At 48.9% G+C, this 18,643-nt stretch overlaps 1 protein-coding gene across 9 annotated transcripts in view; it reads left to right on the top strand.

Moving 5' to 3' along the window:
• esr2b (estrogen receptor 2b) overlaps positions 1-18,643 on the top strand; it is a 57,692-nt gene that overhangs the window by 31,932 nt on the left and 7,117 nt on the right. For 3 of the 9 annotated variants that reach the window (XR_008693667.1, XM_029138426.3, XM_041069165.2), the window contains exons 5-6: positions 17,758-18,236; positions 18,439-18,629. Coding sequence is in view for 8 of the 9 variants with exons in the window: in XM_029138426.3 (XP_028994259.1) it covers positions 17,833-18,236; positions 18,439-18,629 (595 nt within the window). In the remaining variant the exon portion in view is untranslated. Of the gene's footprint in view, positions 1-12,207; positions 12,538-13,639; positions 16,072-17,259; positions 17,380-17,757; positions 18,237-18,438; positions 18,630-18,643 lie in introns of those variants that run through there. The other 6 variants (XM_029138425.3, XM_055505767.1, XM_041069164.2 and 3 more) reach the window with 6 other exon arrangements.

Here is an 18,643-nt window from a genome sequence, read left to right on the forward strand (position 1 = left end):
CGAGGAGGGGCCACTTATTGGATTTGAGAGGGCTGAATGGTGCCAGGGGCCGTGGTTTACGGCGGTGCAGGATCTGGTGGAGTGTGAGGAGAGCGCAGCTACCTCCCAGTTACAAAGGCAATTAGCCTAATGGAGTGCTCAGGTGGTCGGGACGCGGAGTGGGTGTCACTTCACCACATAATGAACTCCGTTTGATTCATCCTCCCGCCCTCTCATGCTCTATTGTAAATACCTGCAGTGACCTGCAATCAGCAAGTAAAACAGAGCTGCTTTTGTTTCTCAGCCTGTTTTTCATCAAGCACGTCATCAGTTTATTTACATTTCTGTTCATATCTAGGCCCACAAATAGAGGAGACTCATCAGATTATGTCTAAGAGGCCTTTTATTAAATACATCCAAGGATTATGTCAAAGCTGCAACACATGTTTCACACGTTGTTCAAAGGTTTCACAACTGTAATCAAGTATAAATCAATCCGTGGACCTTCCTGGCGTCTTTAGCTCGTCACTTAACACACGTTTTCTATGATGCAAACTGGTTGAGAATGAAGAGGAAGCATCTGTGGAGGATGACTTGAGGACAGAGATGCACTGGATTATGAAAGTGCAAATGCGTGGCATAACTGCAGCGCCTCCAGCTCCACCTCCTCTCTGGAACATGTAATGTTGTAATGGCTTCTCTGGTGAAGGTCCAGCGGGACCAAGCAGAGGACCAATTGCAACGAGCTTGACAGCAGCTGAGGTGCATTCACCCTAAATGCAGCCAGAAATGAAAGTCTATTCAGACTGTTGGTGAGAAGGTGAGGAGGAGGAAGTTTCAGGTGTTCTCGGGGTGAATGTCCTGTTGAACATGACAGGATCCCACCAGGGGAAGAATCGGATTCATTGCTCCCTCTGTTCTTTGTCAGCCTCGTCTCTGAACATTATTTTGACCTGCAATGAGCATCAACAAATCTGTGAATGGTGCACAGCTCAGTTCGGTGTGTAGCTTCACAGGCGCCATGATGGGTCACATAAGACTGAGTGTGTGCACGCTGCCCTCTAGTGGCAGCTTCAGGTTAGTACGTCCGGCTCTCGCTGCTGGTCTCATCTCACACTCTCATTTTACTGGCGAAGCCTTTTACTTAGTGGTGTGAGACAGTTTTTTCTAACCTGTACGGACTCCTCCTCCTGTTGGCGTCAGGTGCTATGTTGCGTGGGGTCAGTAGGACACAGGTCCCAGCACTGGGGTCGTTGTAATCCAGCTTTGCCTGTTTGTTGCACACACATCTATTAAACCACACACATGGGATTCCTGGAAATAGCTACTTGACACAAGTGTAATGAGTTGAACTTGTTCTGAGAAATTAAGTTTGAATTCACCTGCGACATTATTAAAAAGTTTATAAAAAGCCAAAGCTCAGACGACGGAGATGTTTGATTTGATAATTAAGAAGTTACAGAGCAGATAAAACCCCAGATTTATTAAAACGTGTCAAATTAAACTGAATTTCAGTTTGGGTGTTTTCAGTTCAGTCAGATATTTACTTTGACTGATGAGGTCAGATCAGAAACGATTAATTAAACCCAACATGAATGATTCAAACAAGCTTATATAGAAAAGCTCTCATTGGATTTACTGTTCTCTGTGTGGAGTGTGTGAGCTGGTTGTGTGTGACGTGTAGGTGAACAAACAGGCGTGTTTGTCCTGGTGGTTGGCGGCTGCGTGTAGTGTTACCTTCTGCCACTAGATGTCACCAACGACCAGAAACATGTTCTGTGTAGCGTCCGTGCGCCTGCATGTATGGAGAGTGAAGGTACCGGCCGGGTGCTCGGACTCCACCTTGGTTTCCCCTTGGTGTTAGTTGACAGGAGCAAACCGGAGCCCATCCGAGCTTTTCCTCCTGCGTTTTGCTGCCCTGCAACCTGCTGAGCGGTGGCCTCCTGCCAGCGTCGCTACATAAAGCAGGTGTGGATGAGCCACACTGATTGTGGGAAGATCCCAGCAGCTTGTTGTTGCGTGTCCAGATGTGCCGGGTCGGCGAGGACGCCGTGGCCATGTGCACCGTGGCAGGTGTCATTTTTAGCAGAAATGACGCAATCTTATATCATTTACTGTCTGAGGAAAACACGGCATCCATTCTGGGGCTGTTATTATTTTGTCAAGTTACTGGTCCTTCTCCCAGGATTATAGCAATTTGTTTCAATTTAATGTAATCAGTCGTTTTCAAGTGTGGCTGTCACTTTAGAGAGGACTGACTTTGATTTTACAACATGTCCGTGTGCAGAGAATAAAACCTGCTGCAAAGTCTGAAATGTAATATGAAAAGAAATTGGAATGATTTGCTGTAATTCATGCTGGTGTTTGATTCTGACAGCAGGCGCGTTAACTTTCCAGGCAGGCAGCTGCTTTATTCAATCAGTTCATAGTGAGCTGCATATGTTTCCACATTCATCCTTTGCAGTCTTTACTATGTTCCTTATAACATATTCTATATTCAACATGTCAACATTTAACCAGTCTTTATTGTGGTTCAGAAAATTAAAAATGTTCCAAACCACTATGATGTGTCTCCACAGATGTTGTCTGCGTGCAGATGTGCAGAGCCACACACACACACACACACACACACACACACACACACACACACACACACACACACACACACACACACACACACACACACACACAGCACAGATTACCTGGGTCCCACCCGTCTGTCCAGCTTGTTGGTCTGAAGGTGGACTTTTTTTGTTGAACTATAGCTCGTGCTCCGAATGGAGAGATGATGTTGAGAGAACTTTGCTGAAGGTTTGACGCTGAGCTGCTTCTATTACACTTTGAGATACGACCAGCCGAATGGAAACATGCGGGTGTGAAGCTGTTTGTTGTGCAGCTGAAGAGCACCAGCTTTCATTTCCTTCTGGTTCTAACACGCTCTCACATCTGTACATTCAGTGTATAAGTGTATATGCCGCGCTATTATGCAGCTCATACTGGTCATATTTGAGCAGACACCAACAAATCGTCTTCATCGTCATTTCTGGTGTTGTCTTATTTCCGTAATAAGCTGGAGAGAACAGGACTTTCCCCTGATTGAATGGCTCCGTCCTTTGTGATACACACTACTCCCTGATTTTACTCTGGATTTCAATTTCCATTACATCTGGCCACTGAAAGGCCCTATTGTGCAACCAGAGAACAAAGAAGAGGGAGAAGATAGCGAGTGGAAAAGAGAAGAGTTCGAACCTTCCGAATATACTTTTCCTACCGCCAAACTTATATTAACCTCCTCCTGTTCCATTGTTGGGGAGAGTGCAGTGCCAACAGAGAAAAGAGGTCGCAGCTGAATAGTGTCATTGCTTTCCTGAGGCAGGGAGAAGCCGCTCGGTGAATTAAAGTGTCTGTCTCTTCAGGATGAAGAGGGTGATTTAAGAGGAAAAAAGGAGCTGTGTCTAAGATAAAAGATGAGGGATTAAGACAAACTAAACGCTGCCTTTGTGACAGTAGGCTAATCGATAAAGCCGCAGTCAAATGAAAGGTATTAAAGCGGCGTCTGATTTGCATGCATGAATATTCAGCAATCATCTCTCTCTTCTGCTGCTGGAAAGCCCTTAAGATTTTAAGAGAGCGTTTATTAAAAGTGAGCAAACACTGTGCTCCGGTTACAGTTCTGTGCTGTAATAAAACGGTGTTTACTGTAAGCGTCCCAGAGTTAATGAGACTAAACGGCTGGAGTAGTTCAAGTGTAGACACGAAGCAGATAAGCTCCACGGAAAATGAGGAGTCGTTGAGATGCACGCGAAACTATAGTACACGTCTCCAGACCCGTATTAAACAGACGATGCTGCTTAAAGCAATTAAGACTGAATGTATGAAGTGCATCAGAAAGGAAGGACTGAATGAAACAGTAACAATGTAACTGTCATTAATGAGCTGGAGAGACGGCCTCACTCCCTCCATCCTCTCTCCGTCAGTCTATCCCACACCAAAACCTGCCTCACCTCTTTCTTCAGTTGAATAGTGATACATCAACTACTACTCGTTGGCACTAACTCCACAGTATCTGAGGTTGACAGATTCTCCATCACAATTGACTCTGATGAATCATAGGGAGTCTCGTCCTCGACGCTCCCTTTGATTCATCAGAGTCAAGGTCCGCCTACTTCCACCTATGCAAAATTAACTGCCTCCACCCCTCACTCGCCCCTCCCTCTCCCCTCCCTCTCCCCTCACTCTCCCCTCACTCTCCCCTCACTCGCCCCTCTTTCGCCCCTCTTTCGCCCCTCACTCTCCCCTCACTCTCCCCTCACTCTCCCCTCACTCGCCCCTCACTCTCCCCTCACTCGCCCCTCACTCTCCCCTCTCTCTCCCCTCTCTCTCCCCTCTCTCTCCCCTCTCTCTCCCCTCACTCTCGCCCCTCCCTCGCCCCTCACTCGCCCCTCACTCTCCCCTCCCTCGCCCCTCACTCGCCCCTCCCTCTCCCCTCCCTCGCCCCTCACTCGCCCCTCCCTCGCCCCTCACTCTCCCCTCACTCGCCCCTCACTCTCCCCCGCCACTCTCCCCTCACTCTCCCCTCCCTCGCCCCTCACTCTCCCCTCACTCGCCCCTCTCTCCCCTCACTCGCCCCTCACTCTCCCCTCACTCTCCCCTCACTCGCCCCTCACTCTCCCCTCACTCGCCCCTCACTCGCCCCTCACTCGCCCATCACTTCCATCCTTGTTCATAGCTCGCTCACTTCCCGCATTGATTACTGTAACTCTCTTCTCTCTGGCCTACCCCATGAATCCCTTCAGAACCTTCAACTGGTCCAGAACTTGCATTATCACCAAACCGACGCCCTCCCCACCACCACCACCAGCATCCTAACTGGCTTCCAGTTAAATCCAGGATCCGAGTGAGAATCCTCTTACAGTATATACAGTACCTTCACAGCCATCCACAACCTCGCCCCTCGCGTCGGTCCGACCTCATCCTTATCGTCACCCCTCCTGCTCGCTCAGATCATCCTCTTCCATCCATCTCACCTGCTGCCTCAGCACCGTGAGGAGCGGGGCTTTCAGCGGCGTCTCTCTACTGGACGGCGCTGCTGGAACAATGCTCCCATGTGGGTCTGGGAAGCTTCTTTCCGACAGCGAGTTGTCTCTTTCACCCTGAGACATGAAGGCAGACGTTGTGTCAGCAGAGAGACCTGTTAAATGGCTCTTTGACTGCAGTTGGTGTTTCATCTGACGGCGGCTGCACCAGGTATTGTCTAAACCATTAAAGCTGTCATTACTACGGCTGAGGTGTCAGCTGATGAACTAATGAGGATCTTGTGCTTTTGTTCTGAGAGCAGACATGCACTTAGCTGTGATGCTGTTACAAGCGTGTCTGTTGCTGATCATCAGGGGAACTTGGTTTATTGAAGCCGCCTCCGTCCAGCCCTGCAGCCAACAAGTGAACACGTCATGCTGAGTGTGGGTCACACTTTCTATTGTGCTGAACATTTCTCATTGTGCTCTGATGGTCAAAAGCTAAACCTTCAGCAGTGACAGTCTGATAGTGGAGGTGTCCTGTATGATGATCTGCTCTGCCTGAAGTGTTAATGTAAACGTCAGCCAGTCAACAGGAGGTCGACTGTACAGGTGTGTGCTCCTGTCTGCTGGGACGTCATGTTCCCTCGTCCTCTGTTTTAGAATGAGCTCGTCGCCATTTTCCTCAGCAGCACCACCTCTAACGTCCTCTTGTTGCCTATTTTCAATCTGATTATCCTCTTTGTTACCCAGTATTAGGTGGCAAATGCTAATTCGTGCCTTTCATAACGTATGTTGCACAGCAACCAGGATGATAATGATGCTTGTTGACCTCTTGCTCTTTCTGTTCTCGTGACACTCAGAGCACAACTTTGCATTTGAGCCTGACAAAAATATTCAGAAAGAAATCCACTCTCTGCCACAGCAGAGATGAAGCCTCTGGTTGGGAACTTGGTCAGAGTCACCAGCTTAAAAGTAGAAACTTCCGCTGTTACTTCTGTTTTAACGTTAACTGTTCGACAATCTGTGCAGAGAGAAGCTCAGTGTGTGAAGAAGGTCCCAGCAGCTTCTCTAGATGCTTCACACCTGAGCACATTATTTGAAGCCTGGTTTTACTGTAAAGTAGAAAGAGTTTCTCACTATAACACGGACACAGTCAAAATCCAACAGTAACTTATTAAACAGCTCAATTTAACTTTTAGTTCAGTAAAATTCTGGCTACTGTGGACAGACCTTAATTTTTTTTCAATCCCACTAACTCCACTTTGAAATTCATAAAGTTAGGCTTTCACCGCTGCACTAATCCAAATACTCAGTGTCTCTACAGCGTTAACTTACTGCTTAACTAAGGGTCGAAGGTAAATGTGAAGACTTTGGATGGAGGTTCAAGGTTCAGCTGTCAAAGCAGGCGGTGGAGGCTGATCCAGCTGTTGTGTTCACGGGAGCTTGAGTGACAGGTGAAGGTCAGGGTGAACGTAGCTGGAGCACAGGTGCTGCTGCTGCTCATCACCTTGATCAGGTGTGTTGGGCCGTCACTGATCGCGGTGATCAGCAGGGAAAACCAGCAGGACCGGAGCTGTTTTCATTTCAGCACCTTCATTACTTTCCTTGTTGGAATCTCGTCTGTGGCATCTGAGCTGCAGCTCTGAATCGTAGCAGTGGAATCTGCCAACTGGCCGTTTTAAATTATAATGTTCTCGTCTGATTTCAGCCCAATGGAAGCACAGTGCTCCACTGCTAGTTGAAAATGGACTCAAACCTGATCACAAACACCAACTACATGTGTAGTGGCGTGTGAAGCCAGGCTGCCGTGCCTGTTTGTGTCCTCCGTGTGCTGGTCTGGTCTGTGCCGGTTTGTTTTAGAGGACGAGTGTGGGCGAAAGAGGGCCGAGCGCTAACACTCCCATAGCAACAAGCAGATATTACAGCCACGCGTGCGTCTAAACAACGCTAATGGAAGCTCCAGGGATCATCCAGCTGTGTGTGTGTGTGTGTGTGTGTGTGTGTGTGTGTGTGTGTGTGTGTGTGTGTGTGTGTGTGTGTGTGTGTGTGTGTGTGTGTGTGTGTGTGTGTGTGTGTGTGTGTGTGTGTGTGTGTGTGTGTGTGTGTGTGTGAGTGAGAGTGAGAGATGAAAACTGTTTACTGGAATCAGGGTCCAAACCTTGAAACCTCCAGTGTAAAACACAGTCCAGTCTAGAGGAGCAGCAGTTTGTCTGTTCATTGCACTTTTCTACGTACAGTATGAGGTTAAATTCATACAACTGACAAAAGAATGGAGACAAATCCAAACAATTTGCTGTGGTTTAAGCAGGAGAAGACTGCTTCACATAAATGTAGAGAAAATCTTTCTTCATGCCTGATAGTTGAGCGTAAAAAACTCCGCTCTCCAGACCGCTCTCATGGTCCAATTAAATATTTAACTTCACTTTCCTTGAGTGAGACGTGTGGATTGAACATGTCTGTCGAATATGAAACTGCAGAATGGAACCGGATCAGGATGGTTTTGTAACATGTCTGAACTCCAGGCTGAGTCACCACGTGTGGTGAGTGTTCATGAAGGCAGCTGCTCCATCTGACACATGCAGGAAGTTTCCTCTAAACGTCTATAAGTTGTGTTCATTTATCGTGCTCCACGTTTGCTGGATAATCTTATTAGGATCCTCATAAAAAACATGATCTATTATACAAGTAATGACAAATCAGACCAGTTTACTAGAATCAATTAAATAGTAAATAATAATATAATAAATAATAAACTCATAAAAATTTAATATACAGTAACAACTGTCCAGTAACAATCTGATAATTTAACCTGATCAACTTGTTCTGCAAAATGAAGTTCATCCATTTTAATTTGTGTAGTTGGTCCTAAATTATCATAGGTTTTAAATTAAATGCATTGAAAATCATAATATTTGACCCAGTCAGGCACATTCAGCCATTGTTGTTGTTCTGCTCTGCTTAAATCAACACGGTCATTAGCTGAATAAAACAGAGTCATCAGCATAAATTATAGCTGAAGGTTTGGATTAAACATAAGGCAAATGGTTTTTAAAGCCTGAAGGCTGGACTGTAACCAAGTCAGCTCCAAGTGTGTGTATTAATAGGATCAGTAAATGAAGCCGTGTGCCGGGCCGCACCGATCGTGACCCAGCTGGGAGCCGTGACTGAGCCAGACTCACGCACTGAAGAGGTCCATCAGCAGGTTCCAAAGTTTCAAAGAACCCAGTGAAACCTGTCCCTCATCCTATCTGTTCTGTATATTGGCCTTCGAGTGGGTGTAGCTCCACAGTCAGAGCTGCTTTTATTAGGTCCACTCTCCCCTCAGCCTGTTTTTATTATGAGCCTCATTTCAATGTGATATAAGGACGGCGGCGCTCCTCACGTCCGCGCTCCTTTAAGTGACACTGGTGTTTTTGAGCTGAGTTTGTTGACTGCGCTCAGCGGTGGATTAATCCACCTTTAGAGCTCGATTGAGCATTTGGGTCAGAGAAGGTGGTGAAGGGAGCGTGCAGCTGTGTGCGTGAAGGAGCGCGGCTCAACACAACGCAGTGTTGTGTTGCGGCTCAACACAACGCAACACAACGCAGCACAACGCACGTTCCCAGTTTCCACGTAGCTTTAGTTTGAATTGTTCCTTCCCGTGCTGTCACACCGTTAGTTGTAGTGTTCATGTTTGAACCAGAGCCCGTCTCCACCTTCATGCTCCATGTGTGACACCGCGCCCACGTCCGTGTTGAACTGGGAGGTTCTGCTCACTGACCCTCGTGCTTTTTGCATATTGTGGTCAAGGGCTGAAAGAAGCCTGTGTCCTGCCAGAGAATTCAAAAAAAGCTCTAAATTTCCCAGACAGGGAAGGATTTCCACCAGACTGAAGGTACAAGAGTTCAAGGTAACCTCTCCTGCCGCGGCTCCTCACTCCCACACGGCTCCACTTTGTGGATCCAACTTATAATTAAAAGCCGACAAAGTCTCAAAGCGACTTTGTTAGGAAACGGTGGTGAGGGAGGAGGTGATGTCATTCAGCATCATTTCATATCAGTTCACATTGTTTTAGTTAAAGCAAAGATGGTTTGAGGAGGGTGACTTTTATTAGAGGATAACTTAGTTAAGGTTTTATATCATCCACACCAAGAAAAGCAGCTGTGCAGCTTTGAGAAACTGATGATCCTCCACTGGAAAAAAAAGAGTTTTTCTTTAATTACTCGTGAAGTCTTTTTTAATCCATTCATTCATTCAGTCTCCTATTTCTTGTGGCCACTTGGGGGCAGAACTGCCCAGTGGAACCGGGGAAGTCCAGAAGCTCTGGTGGTTAATGTGCAACAGGTCCAGAGGAGCATTAAGGCTGATTGAACACTCGTCACGGCTCTGGTTTAACTCATACGCCTTCAGATCTGAGCCTGTTTGTGCATAGTGTTGATGCCAACCAGAGATCAGCGTGTTGTGAAGTGCAATGCTGGATTAGCAGTGGTGAAGACATGGGAGGAAGCGTGTGATGGGCTGGAGGCGTCATGATGCAGCGCCGATGCAGCTGCATCATGTGTGAGAAATTACTAGATTTTGGAGGATCACCAGACCAGCGTGACCAGTGGGGTTCTGCTGGTGGTGGAGGCTCGGGTCCAGGTCACAGTTGGTCTCCTTTCGCCCAGATGGTTCAGACCTAATTCAGCCGCTGGGACGGATCCACCCCCCCCGTTCTCCCCCCGGTTTTCTGGATACCTGCGTTGCGCTCGGCTCCTCTCATTCAGAAGATGGATCTAATAGATTGATGCTAATAATCCATCAACCCTCCTGACCTAACCTGCGCTTCGACTCGGAGCACATGCAGCTGAATATTCAGTCTATTATTGGAGTAATAAGCAGAAGTCGGATGAAAGCGCTGGGAATCCAGTTCTTTCTCCCCCGTCATTACTGCCGGAGCAGCCGCAGCACAGAGGCCCAATGAAACTAATTCAGGCATGATTAAGGGAGAAATGGGCGAAGGATGAATCAGCTCGCATTTCAAAGAATTCCAACTTGCAGGTATGGCTGTAGAAACACGTGACGCATTAACTGTGCCTCACGCCTACACGTACACAAACAGGAGGACGCATTTCTCCCTCTGTGCTACTGGAGCAAAGGCTAAAGGAGACGAGAGGACACGAGAGGGAACACACAGTTCCTCACTTCGCTCTGGGGTTTTTAGGAAAGGAAATAGCCACGGTCTTGTATCATATAATATCATGCTGCAGCGAGTGTCCACCGCTAATATGGCAAATACAATTATCTGAAAATAATTGAAGTAGGCAGGGAAAGAATCCATGAATCAGAGCAAATATTTTGTTTTGCTAAAGCTCAAACTAGGATGAATTAACTGAGCGGAACATGCGGAGGGGAGAAAACAAAGCTGAGATCCATCAGGACTTCATTTCCTCCTCTTTTGTGTCCTTCAGCTGCTTTTCTCTGCTTCATGCTTCATCGACAAAACACGGTTTAAAGTAGAGAGTGAAGTAAAACTGGGTTTCTTTCAGGTAGGTTTTGTTTTTGAACGTCGGTATCGACTGATCCTCCGGAGGCCGGATCACACCTACAGGAGCTATTTGTGAGCAGGCTGCAGGCTCTTTGTACGGCGGCTTCAGGGTTCAGGCTTGTTTTGCTCCACGTGTGACCTCCACGTCTTAAAGGAGCCCCTGGTGTCTGTGGGACGCTGCCATGTTTGCTGCTGGGGTGGCAAACGTCACTCCTCTCCTGCAGTAAGTGGTGCTTGGGCTTTTCCCTCTCTGAGCGTGGCATCAGAGGCGCTAGGTGCTGCTAATGTAATTAGCTGATGAACTGTGAGGAAAGGCAGCATTGACCCACAGCCTGAATCACCCCTTGATTCTTTGCCTTCAGAAACTAGTTTTAAAATGTCAAACTAGTTTGACTCAGTGAACCCAGCTCTTGTTTCGGCGGTAAAATATGTGCCTGTACAACCCTAAAGCAGCAGATATGAAACAGTTTGACCTTCCAGCGCTCAGATGAGTTTAGAAATGTAAAATCAAAGGTGGAAATCTCATCAGACGGACGATGTGGGAGCCGCTCAGACCGAGCAGCTCGCTGTGGAATCGCACCGTGTCAACTTAAACCTTCCACTTAAAAGCCTCGTTCTCATCACATCTGGGCTGTTTAAAAAGCAACACCTACATCACTGGAAATAATTATGGTCCATTTAGTTTTCTAGTTGATAAATTAGGACTTGAATGGCAAATGAATCGTTTTACTCAGAGGAATTATTGTTTTTGCAGAACAATTTGAAGGATTTAAAAATCTATTATCTATCTATATTATCTATCTATATCTATATCTAATCTATATTAGCTGTTTTCAGTTCAAGCGGCCTGTGTCCTCCGTGATGGAGGCTGCGCTGCTGGGGTTCTGTTGTGCTCTCTGCTAATTGGATTTGCATTTTTATGCATATAAACGTAATCCATAAACAACCATAGAAGTTTTGTACGTCTTAGTGAACCACCGGTTTGTCCATTAGTAACTAAAACAACTCACCACAAATAGCGTCTGTTTCATGTTGGAGTGTGTGACATTTGACCGGACACGTCAGTGATTGTAACACAAAACCTACACAACAGAAGCAAGATTTCAGATGGACTTGGTTCTGTAGTTTCAGAACCGGACTGAAGCACATTCATTTTTTTCCTGCTCATGAAGCTTATAGTTTATGTTTTTGGAACCTGAAACAGGATTTGTACAAGAATGTCAGACATGATGCAGGTTCCCAGTGTTAAACAAGTCTAAGATAAGATAAGAGAGCAGAGATGTGCAGATAAAGGAATCCAGAGAACCGAAGGTCGCTGGGTTCAACATCTCACCTTAAACCAGGTTCTGAAACACCTGTGGATCCAGGTTCATCCACATTTTAGCGGCCGCTTTCTGTGAATGTACATCATCTCTGTTCATTTCAGTGACTTAGATGCTGCTGCAAACAGAACGGTGGGAATGAATCACAGGCAAATGCAGCATGAGACTTTATTCATGGGTCCTGGTTCTTTTTCTCTATGTGAACTCTGCAGTGTGCTTAAATGTTTTATTGTTCTCAGGCTCTTTCGGCCTTGTGTTTTGCTCAGTCTCTAATTATTAACTGTCAGCGGGCGAAGGCAGAGCATCTAACAGGAAACTGAGACCAAAGCAGTCAAAACTAGAACCTGCATCATTGTGTTGGTGTGTTTTGAACATGTTGCAGTGGAGGTCGCGACCCCCTCATCCTCCTCATCCTCCTCATCCTCCTGCTCCTCCTGCCGGGCACCTCTCCAAGGGGGCGTGGCCCGTGACGTCACCCCGCCAGCCAAACCTAAAACCTGGTTTCTGCGGAGCGCAGAGCGCGTGAAGGGAATTCTGCAGGAAACGCCGGGACCGACAAAGTTCTGTGGAATAAGCGGCGGCTTCATGTCGAGTGCGCTCGCGGCTCCACTTTCACGCGTCCGGGTTTCCAGCTTCGCGCTCTGTTTCGGCGGCTCCGGAGGTTCGAAGTTCGACCGCAACAGCTGCTCAGTGAGCGACAGCTCCGCGACACGTAAGAACACCTTGACACGCGACCGTGGCGGAGTTTGGTGCCGCGACAGGTGCCGGTTCGGCGCTCTGGTTCCGCTGGGTTCGGGTAGCGTTCGCCGAGCCTCGTCTCCGGGACTAAAGGATTTGTCCGATCAGCTGTTAGATGACACATGTCAGCTGATTATTAGCTCCGTTCAACCCACGCAGCGGTGACCGCTCCGCGTGGACGCACAGAGGCGTTAAAGCAGGTGTTTGACAAGTCACGGAACTTATGAGGGAAAACCCTCCAACTCGGGCTCCGCAGAGACACAAGTCAGTTCAGCGGCTTCCAGTGTCTGCAGCTCTGACATGAGTCCAAGTTGAGCAAGTGTGTGAAAGGCTGCTGATTGTGGCCGTGGGTCTGACGGCTCCAGGCATCAGCCTCATCATGCTGTGGAGCGGCACCTTGTCAGGGACGAGGTCCACGCCTGATGGAACACAGTGTACGCTCATCGGAGGCTGTTCTCACTGAACCCTGGGATGAAGGGAGTGAAACTGACGGAGATCGGAATCACAGCGTTTTACTAGGAACAAATTGGTTTAAAGCAAATTCACAGCGAGCTGTTTTCATTTCAGTTGTGGCACGTTTCTCTGCAGATGGTGCAGATGCATCCAGTTCTTACCAATCCTGCGGGCTGGAAAACACCTCATGCACGTTTACTACGCTCAGTATGAAAGCAAACGCATGAGTTCCAGATGGAAGCAAGGGTTGGAGGTTTAAGGGCTGTCACAGTAGACGTCCAGTGTGTTCCTACACAAGCGTCACTGGAGCGCTTTGCTTTTTATTTACTTTAAAGTAATGAACATCTGGTTTGTTTTCTAATCTCTTAATGCCACTGCTGATTTTTTTTATCAACTGTATCTGCTCCTGTTCTCGTTGCAGTGCAATCGGTGAGGATGTGAAGCAGGAAGCTCCTCTCTGCAGCCTTGAGTCTGCTCATGCTGTAATAATAATCTGGATGTTACTGTAAATACCAGATTCCTTTTCCACTCATGAATAACTGCACTGTGGGGGAGTCCGTGTGTGTGTGTGTGTGTGTGTGTGTGTGTGTGTGTGTGTGTGTGTGTGTGTGTGTGGTGGGGGGGTTTGGGAGGACAGAGGGAAGTCCTGTCGTTCCCCTAAATAAGAAGCTCTACTTTGAGCACATCCCCTTCCATTCTGAATTTCACATTCCACGCGTCAAGGTCGTGCTGCCCAACGCTCCCCCCGGACCGGGGGTCACTCATCACCCCAGATCCTTGAGTAACTAAAGCACAAGGAGAGGACAGGGACCTGCCTCTGCCTGCTGGTAGCACAGTGGGAGGTAATGTTCTGGGTCCGTGTTCCTTCAGCTTGTGTCAGATCCAGAAACGCCTCAAACGGATGTAATTTGAGCCACTTAAGGTTTCACAGGATGTCTGACGGCCACAAGTGGTGCATGGAGCTGAGGTGGAGGAAATGAGCCTGGATTGGTGTTTACAGCTGCCTCCTGCTGTCGCCCTGAGGATCGGCCCGTCCCGTCCCGTCCCGTCCCGTCCCGTCCCGTCCTGTCCCAGCCTGCTCTGCTGCTTTGTCTTCTCACCTGCTGCCTTGGTTCTGGTGCTCCGTGCCCTCGGTGGCCACCGGGGGCAGCGTGGAGCAGCCTCTGCCTCGTGCTCTGCTCTGAGGCCGTGACCGTCTGCCGCGCTCACGTCAGACGCCTGAGTGACTTCCTCATCATCGTCTTCATCAGCAGCTATAATCATTCACAAAAACCAGCTCTTTATCAGATCTGGTGCCAGAGATACAGTAACTAATCATTCATCTCATCAGAGATGAATGAATGTTGTGAGCAGCTTGAAATTCCTTTTATTAAGGACAGTAAAAGTTCAGAACCGCTGGAATCCTGACCTGCTGGGCCAATTAGCTGAGTCACGTCATCTGGCTCCAGTCACCGTCATTCCTCGATCATCTGACTGCGAGGATCAGTCGCATCCTTTGTTTCTTCTTCATACTTCTCGAGCGAAACGAACGGAGAGTTTTGTTGTTTTATGTCGTGAGTGAGCGTTGAGCTGAACTGGTTTACGCAGTTAGAAACAGGGTGAGTTTGGCAGATTTGAGCCGTATTGTGGCTCGTTGTCTGAGCTGAGCTGGTCCTGGAACCTGGACCTGTCACATGTTCTCCCTCCATCTGGCCCCGGGTGTAATTTCAGCTGGCGCTGTGATGTTTGGATGTGTTTTTAAGGTTCTCGCTGCAGACGTGGGAGCTTCTCCCAGACGCCGTGCTGACGGGTGACAGGTGACGGCGCCGCCTCCTCCCATGTAACGCGTGGAGCGCCACCGTCTGCGGCCGCGGCTCCTTGAGGATGCAGCCGTGGAGGCTGGCTGACGCCTCGGCCTCAGGGACACGGCCCACGTTTTAGTAACGTGGCCTCTGGTCTCTGGAAACGATTGTGTTTTCAGCCTTGTTCAGGTCTCAGGTTCTGTTGGAACATGGTTTGTGTGGACAGACTCGCGTCTGGATGGACTTTGCTTCTTTGACTGGACTCTGCAGAGTGTTCCAGGTTTGGTCTGACGTGTTGTTCTTCAGTGTGTTTCAAAATTTTGAGTCCAGATGTTGAAACGCACTCACTTTGTATTATTAATTTTTACTTATTCATCCGCTGCTTCCAGGGTTTTCTGTTGTGATGTTTATTTTGGTTGGGTCACATGCATTTTATTATTTGCATTTGTGTAAAAATATTTTTTTATTGACAAATGTCCCAAAAGACAACACCTCAGGTGTGTTGATGTCTCTCTAAGATGGCACAGTGAAACAGAGGTTCCCACAGGTTTTGTTGAAGTTGGTCAGCTCCCCCCTGTGGTGGCCTTTTACGTAACAAAGGGAGCAGTTCACACCTGAGTTAGGATGTCAGGTAGACCTTTGACTGCCCTTTAGGTTCATGGCATGCTAGTGTAAAAGTACTTGCTGTGTGTAAGAACTTTGTCTTAGGACCTTGGGAGTGTCAGCAGGGGGTCCGTGCGCCCAGCTGGGCCCGAGTTGTGACCACTGCAGCTGTGGCCTGTTCTCAGCAGCAGACGAAACGTTAGTCAATGAACTGTTCCTGCGTCTAGTCGATAATTGAGGCTAAATGTGTATTGATTGAGCTGCTCTGGCCAAACGAGCCTCGTAGACTCGGATCTGCCAGGACTCAGGTCCATTTGGCCGTCCTGAGGTGACGCGGCCTCGAGCAGGTTGTGGGACGTGTTTGACCTTTGACCTTCGCAGCGACGCGGTCAGAGCCGCTGGAGGCGGAGCCGGTGAAACAGACCTGTTCTCACTGTAACAGCTGCTGCGTTCCTGTAAAACCCATTTACAGCAGCTCCATTCCTGCTGCCTCAACATGAGATCATGCAAATGAAATGCAGGAATCAGAGTTGCAATAAGGCAGCGCCCTTTGACCCCCCACTGCCTGCTGGTTTACCATGGACGGCTGCCATGAGCAGTCTGTTCAAAGCTCACACTGCTGACAAAACAGCTTTCTACGACCGCTGAGCCGCACACGAGCGCTCGAGGAAGTAAGTGAGATGTTTTATCTTCGTTCTGCAGTTTAGAAAAGGACAATGGATCCATTAGAACGCTGTGATTAATGAGGTCTGAGAGTCTCTGGACTGAGCCGGCGGCGTTGAGTGGCAGCTGCTGCTGCAGGAGCCTCTTGTTTTCAGCTGCTGCTGTTCTGTAGACCTTGATCTGCTTGTTTGCTCCTACAGTTCTGTTTTCATGGACACAATAACATCTTCATTTTGCATATCTGTGGATTTAATGGCCAACAGCACAATAATCTAAACCTTGGAACAAGTCACACAACATTCTGCGTGATTTCGCTGTTTGGTGTGTGTTGCTTCAGATGTTAAAGCCTGTTTAATGGCTGCTCTGCGGCATCGGGTTCTGGCAGTAAACCTGGTCAGAGTGCGTTCCTCTCTATCCCAGTGACTGCTGTCAACAGCTAGATAACGCGTCTAGGTTCATATTTAGTCTTAGAGTCTGTGAACAGTGAGACAGTAAGTCTGGACATTTGAGTTTTGTTCCGTTTAACACAGTGGAACTTCTTATTCTTTAGTCTTTGAACTGCTTCGAGTGAAATCTGAGATCATTTTTTTGGTTTTCTCCATCTTTGTGCAGAAACATGGATTCTGCGTTGGTACTGTATTAAACCTGCTTGACCCCGGCCTAGCGTTCATGTTGAGCTCACATCGGGGACTGAGCAGCAGCTCCTATGGGCTCTGGTGGTTTCTGCTCGCGTGTCCGTCTGGATGGAAGGTCCCCTCATGCTGCAGCCTGGATGTTCCCAGCTGCTGGGTCCGGGTCCGGGTCCGGGTTCTGGTCCTGGTCCTGGTCCAGGCACTGATTAAGCTCACGGCGCGTCCGGCTCGGTTTCGTGACTGTATTTAACACAGTGAGCTTTTGCCTCATGTCTGATCTTGTGTCTTACAGATAAAATGCTGGTAATAGACGCCGTTTCTTCACCTTCGGCACAGTTAGAAGCGGTTGCACCATTGTTGCGCCTGGTTCATTAAACTTTGTGTGTGACAGAGGGAATGAATGTGTCAAACGGGTCTGTGGGACTGTTTGACATTTGCTGGATGTCATTTGTAATTTATTTACTCTCTGCAGCGCTCCGGAAGTAATAATTCTGAATCTGATATTTAGCAGCTGAGTAGTTTCAGGCTAAATAAAAAACCGAGTCGCTTCTTTTTGTTTTTAAGTAGACGAGAATACACTAATTTTCCCCCGTCACGGCGGCTGGTTCTGGTCCGATAGATGTCAATCCGAGCAGCTCCAGGTGTGAAACAAGCGTGGCTCCTGAGCCGAGGACAGGCTTAAACGTATGTATCTTATCGTGTTATGTCTCGTCTTTGTGTTCAGACTTTCTGTGAGGATGGAAGCGCTTGGAGAGAAATCTTTGTGTAAAATCTGCCAGAGAATCGTATCAGCGCCTGTTTAGTCAACAGGTCTCCAGCAGCCGCCTTTGATGTGCGCTGGTGTTTATACTGTGTCTGATACCGTCGGACTCACTGACCCACATTTAGCACAGGGTCGGTGGCAGACAGAGGTTCCACCTGCAGACAGTTGGAGCCGAAGGGCATCGGCTCCAGGCGTCGCGTTTGGGCCCCGAGCTGAACCCAGTGACGCCTGGAGCCCGGTTCTGGGAGACGTGTGGCTTTGCTCTCTAACCGTCCAATGATCCGCTGTCTCTGCTACAGGACTCGACTGCACCACAACATGCGTTAGAGGAGCGGGGGGTCCTGACTGGCAGCACGTAGTGGACCTCCACTGTCATGGCCTCGTCCCCGGAGCCAATACCTCTGCTTCAGCTGCAGGAGGTGGACTCCAGTAAAGCGCCTGAGAGGCCCGGCTCCCCGGGGCTCCTGCCCTCCGTCTACAGCCCCCCCCCGGGCATGGACGGCTCCACGGTCTGCATCCCGTCTCCATACACGGACGGCGGCCTGGACTACGGACACGGACACGCGCCGCTCAGCTTCTACAGCCCGCCGGTGCTGAGCTACAGCCGGCCTCTGCCTGAGGCGCAGCCGCTCAGCCCCTCGGCCTTCTGGCCGTCCCACCACACCCACAACAACGTGCCTTCGCTGACGCTGCGCTGCCCTCAGCCGCTGGTGTACAATGAGGCGGGGCCGCACGCTCCCTGGCTGGACACCAAAGGCCACAGCATCAGCCCCAGCAGGTGGGCTCCGGGGCACGCGGCCACGGGTTCTGTTGTGTTTCTGTTAGAAAGGATAGAATCAGGACATGTTGAGCCTAAAGTTACTGCAGGTTTATGTACTCGCTGGGCTTCAGACAGGAGCTCACTACCTGTTACCTGAATGACAGGCTAACGTTCCAAATGTCAAGTTGTCCCCTCTCACAAAGCCTGTTTCTTCCTGCAGCGCCATCGTGAGCTGTAACAAGCTGCTGCGGAAGCGGCCGGAGGACGGGGTGGAGGCGTCGTCGTGCTCGTCCGCTGCGGGAAAAGCCGACATGCACTTCTGCGCCGTGTGCCACGACTACGCCTCCGGGTACCACTACGGCGTGTGGTCCTGCGAGGGCTGCAAGGCCTTTTTCAAGAGGAGCATCCAAGGTAGGAGCCGTCCT

This window comes from Betta splendens, chromosome 22, assembly GCF_900634795.4.
Source record: "Betta splendens chromosome 22, fBetSpl5.4, whole genome shotgun sequence".
Lineage (NCBI taxonomy): Eukaryota > Metazoa > Chordata > Actinopteri > Anabantiformes > Osphronemidae > Betta > Betta splendens.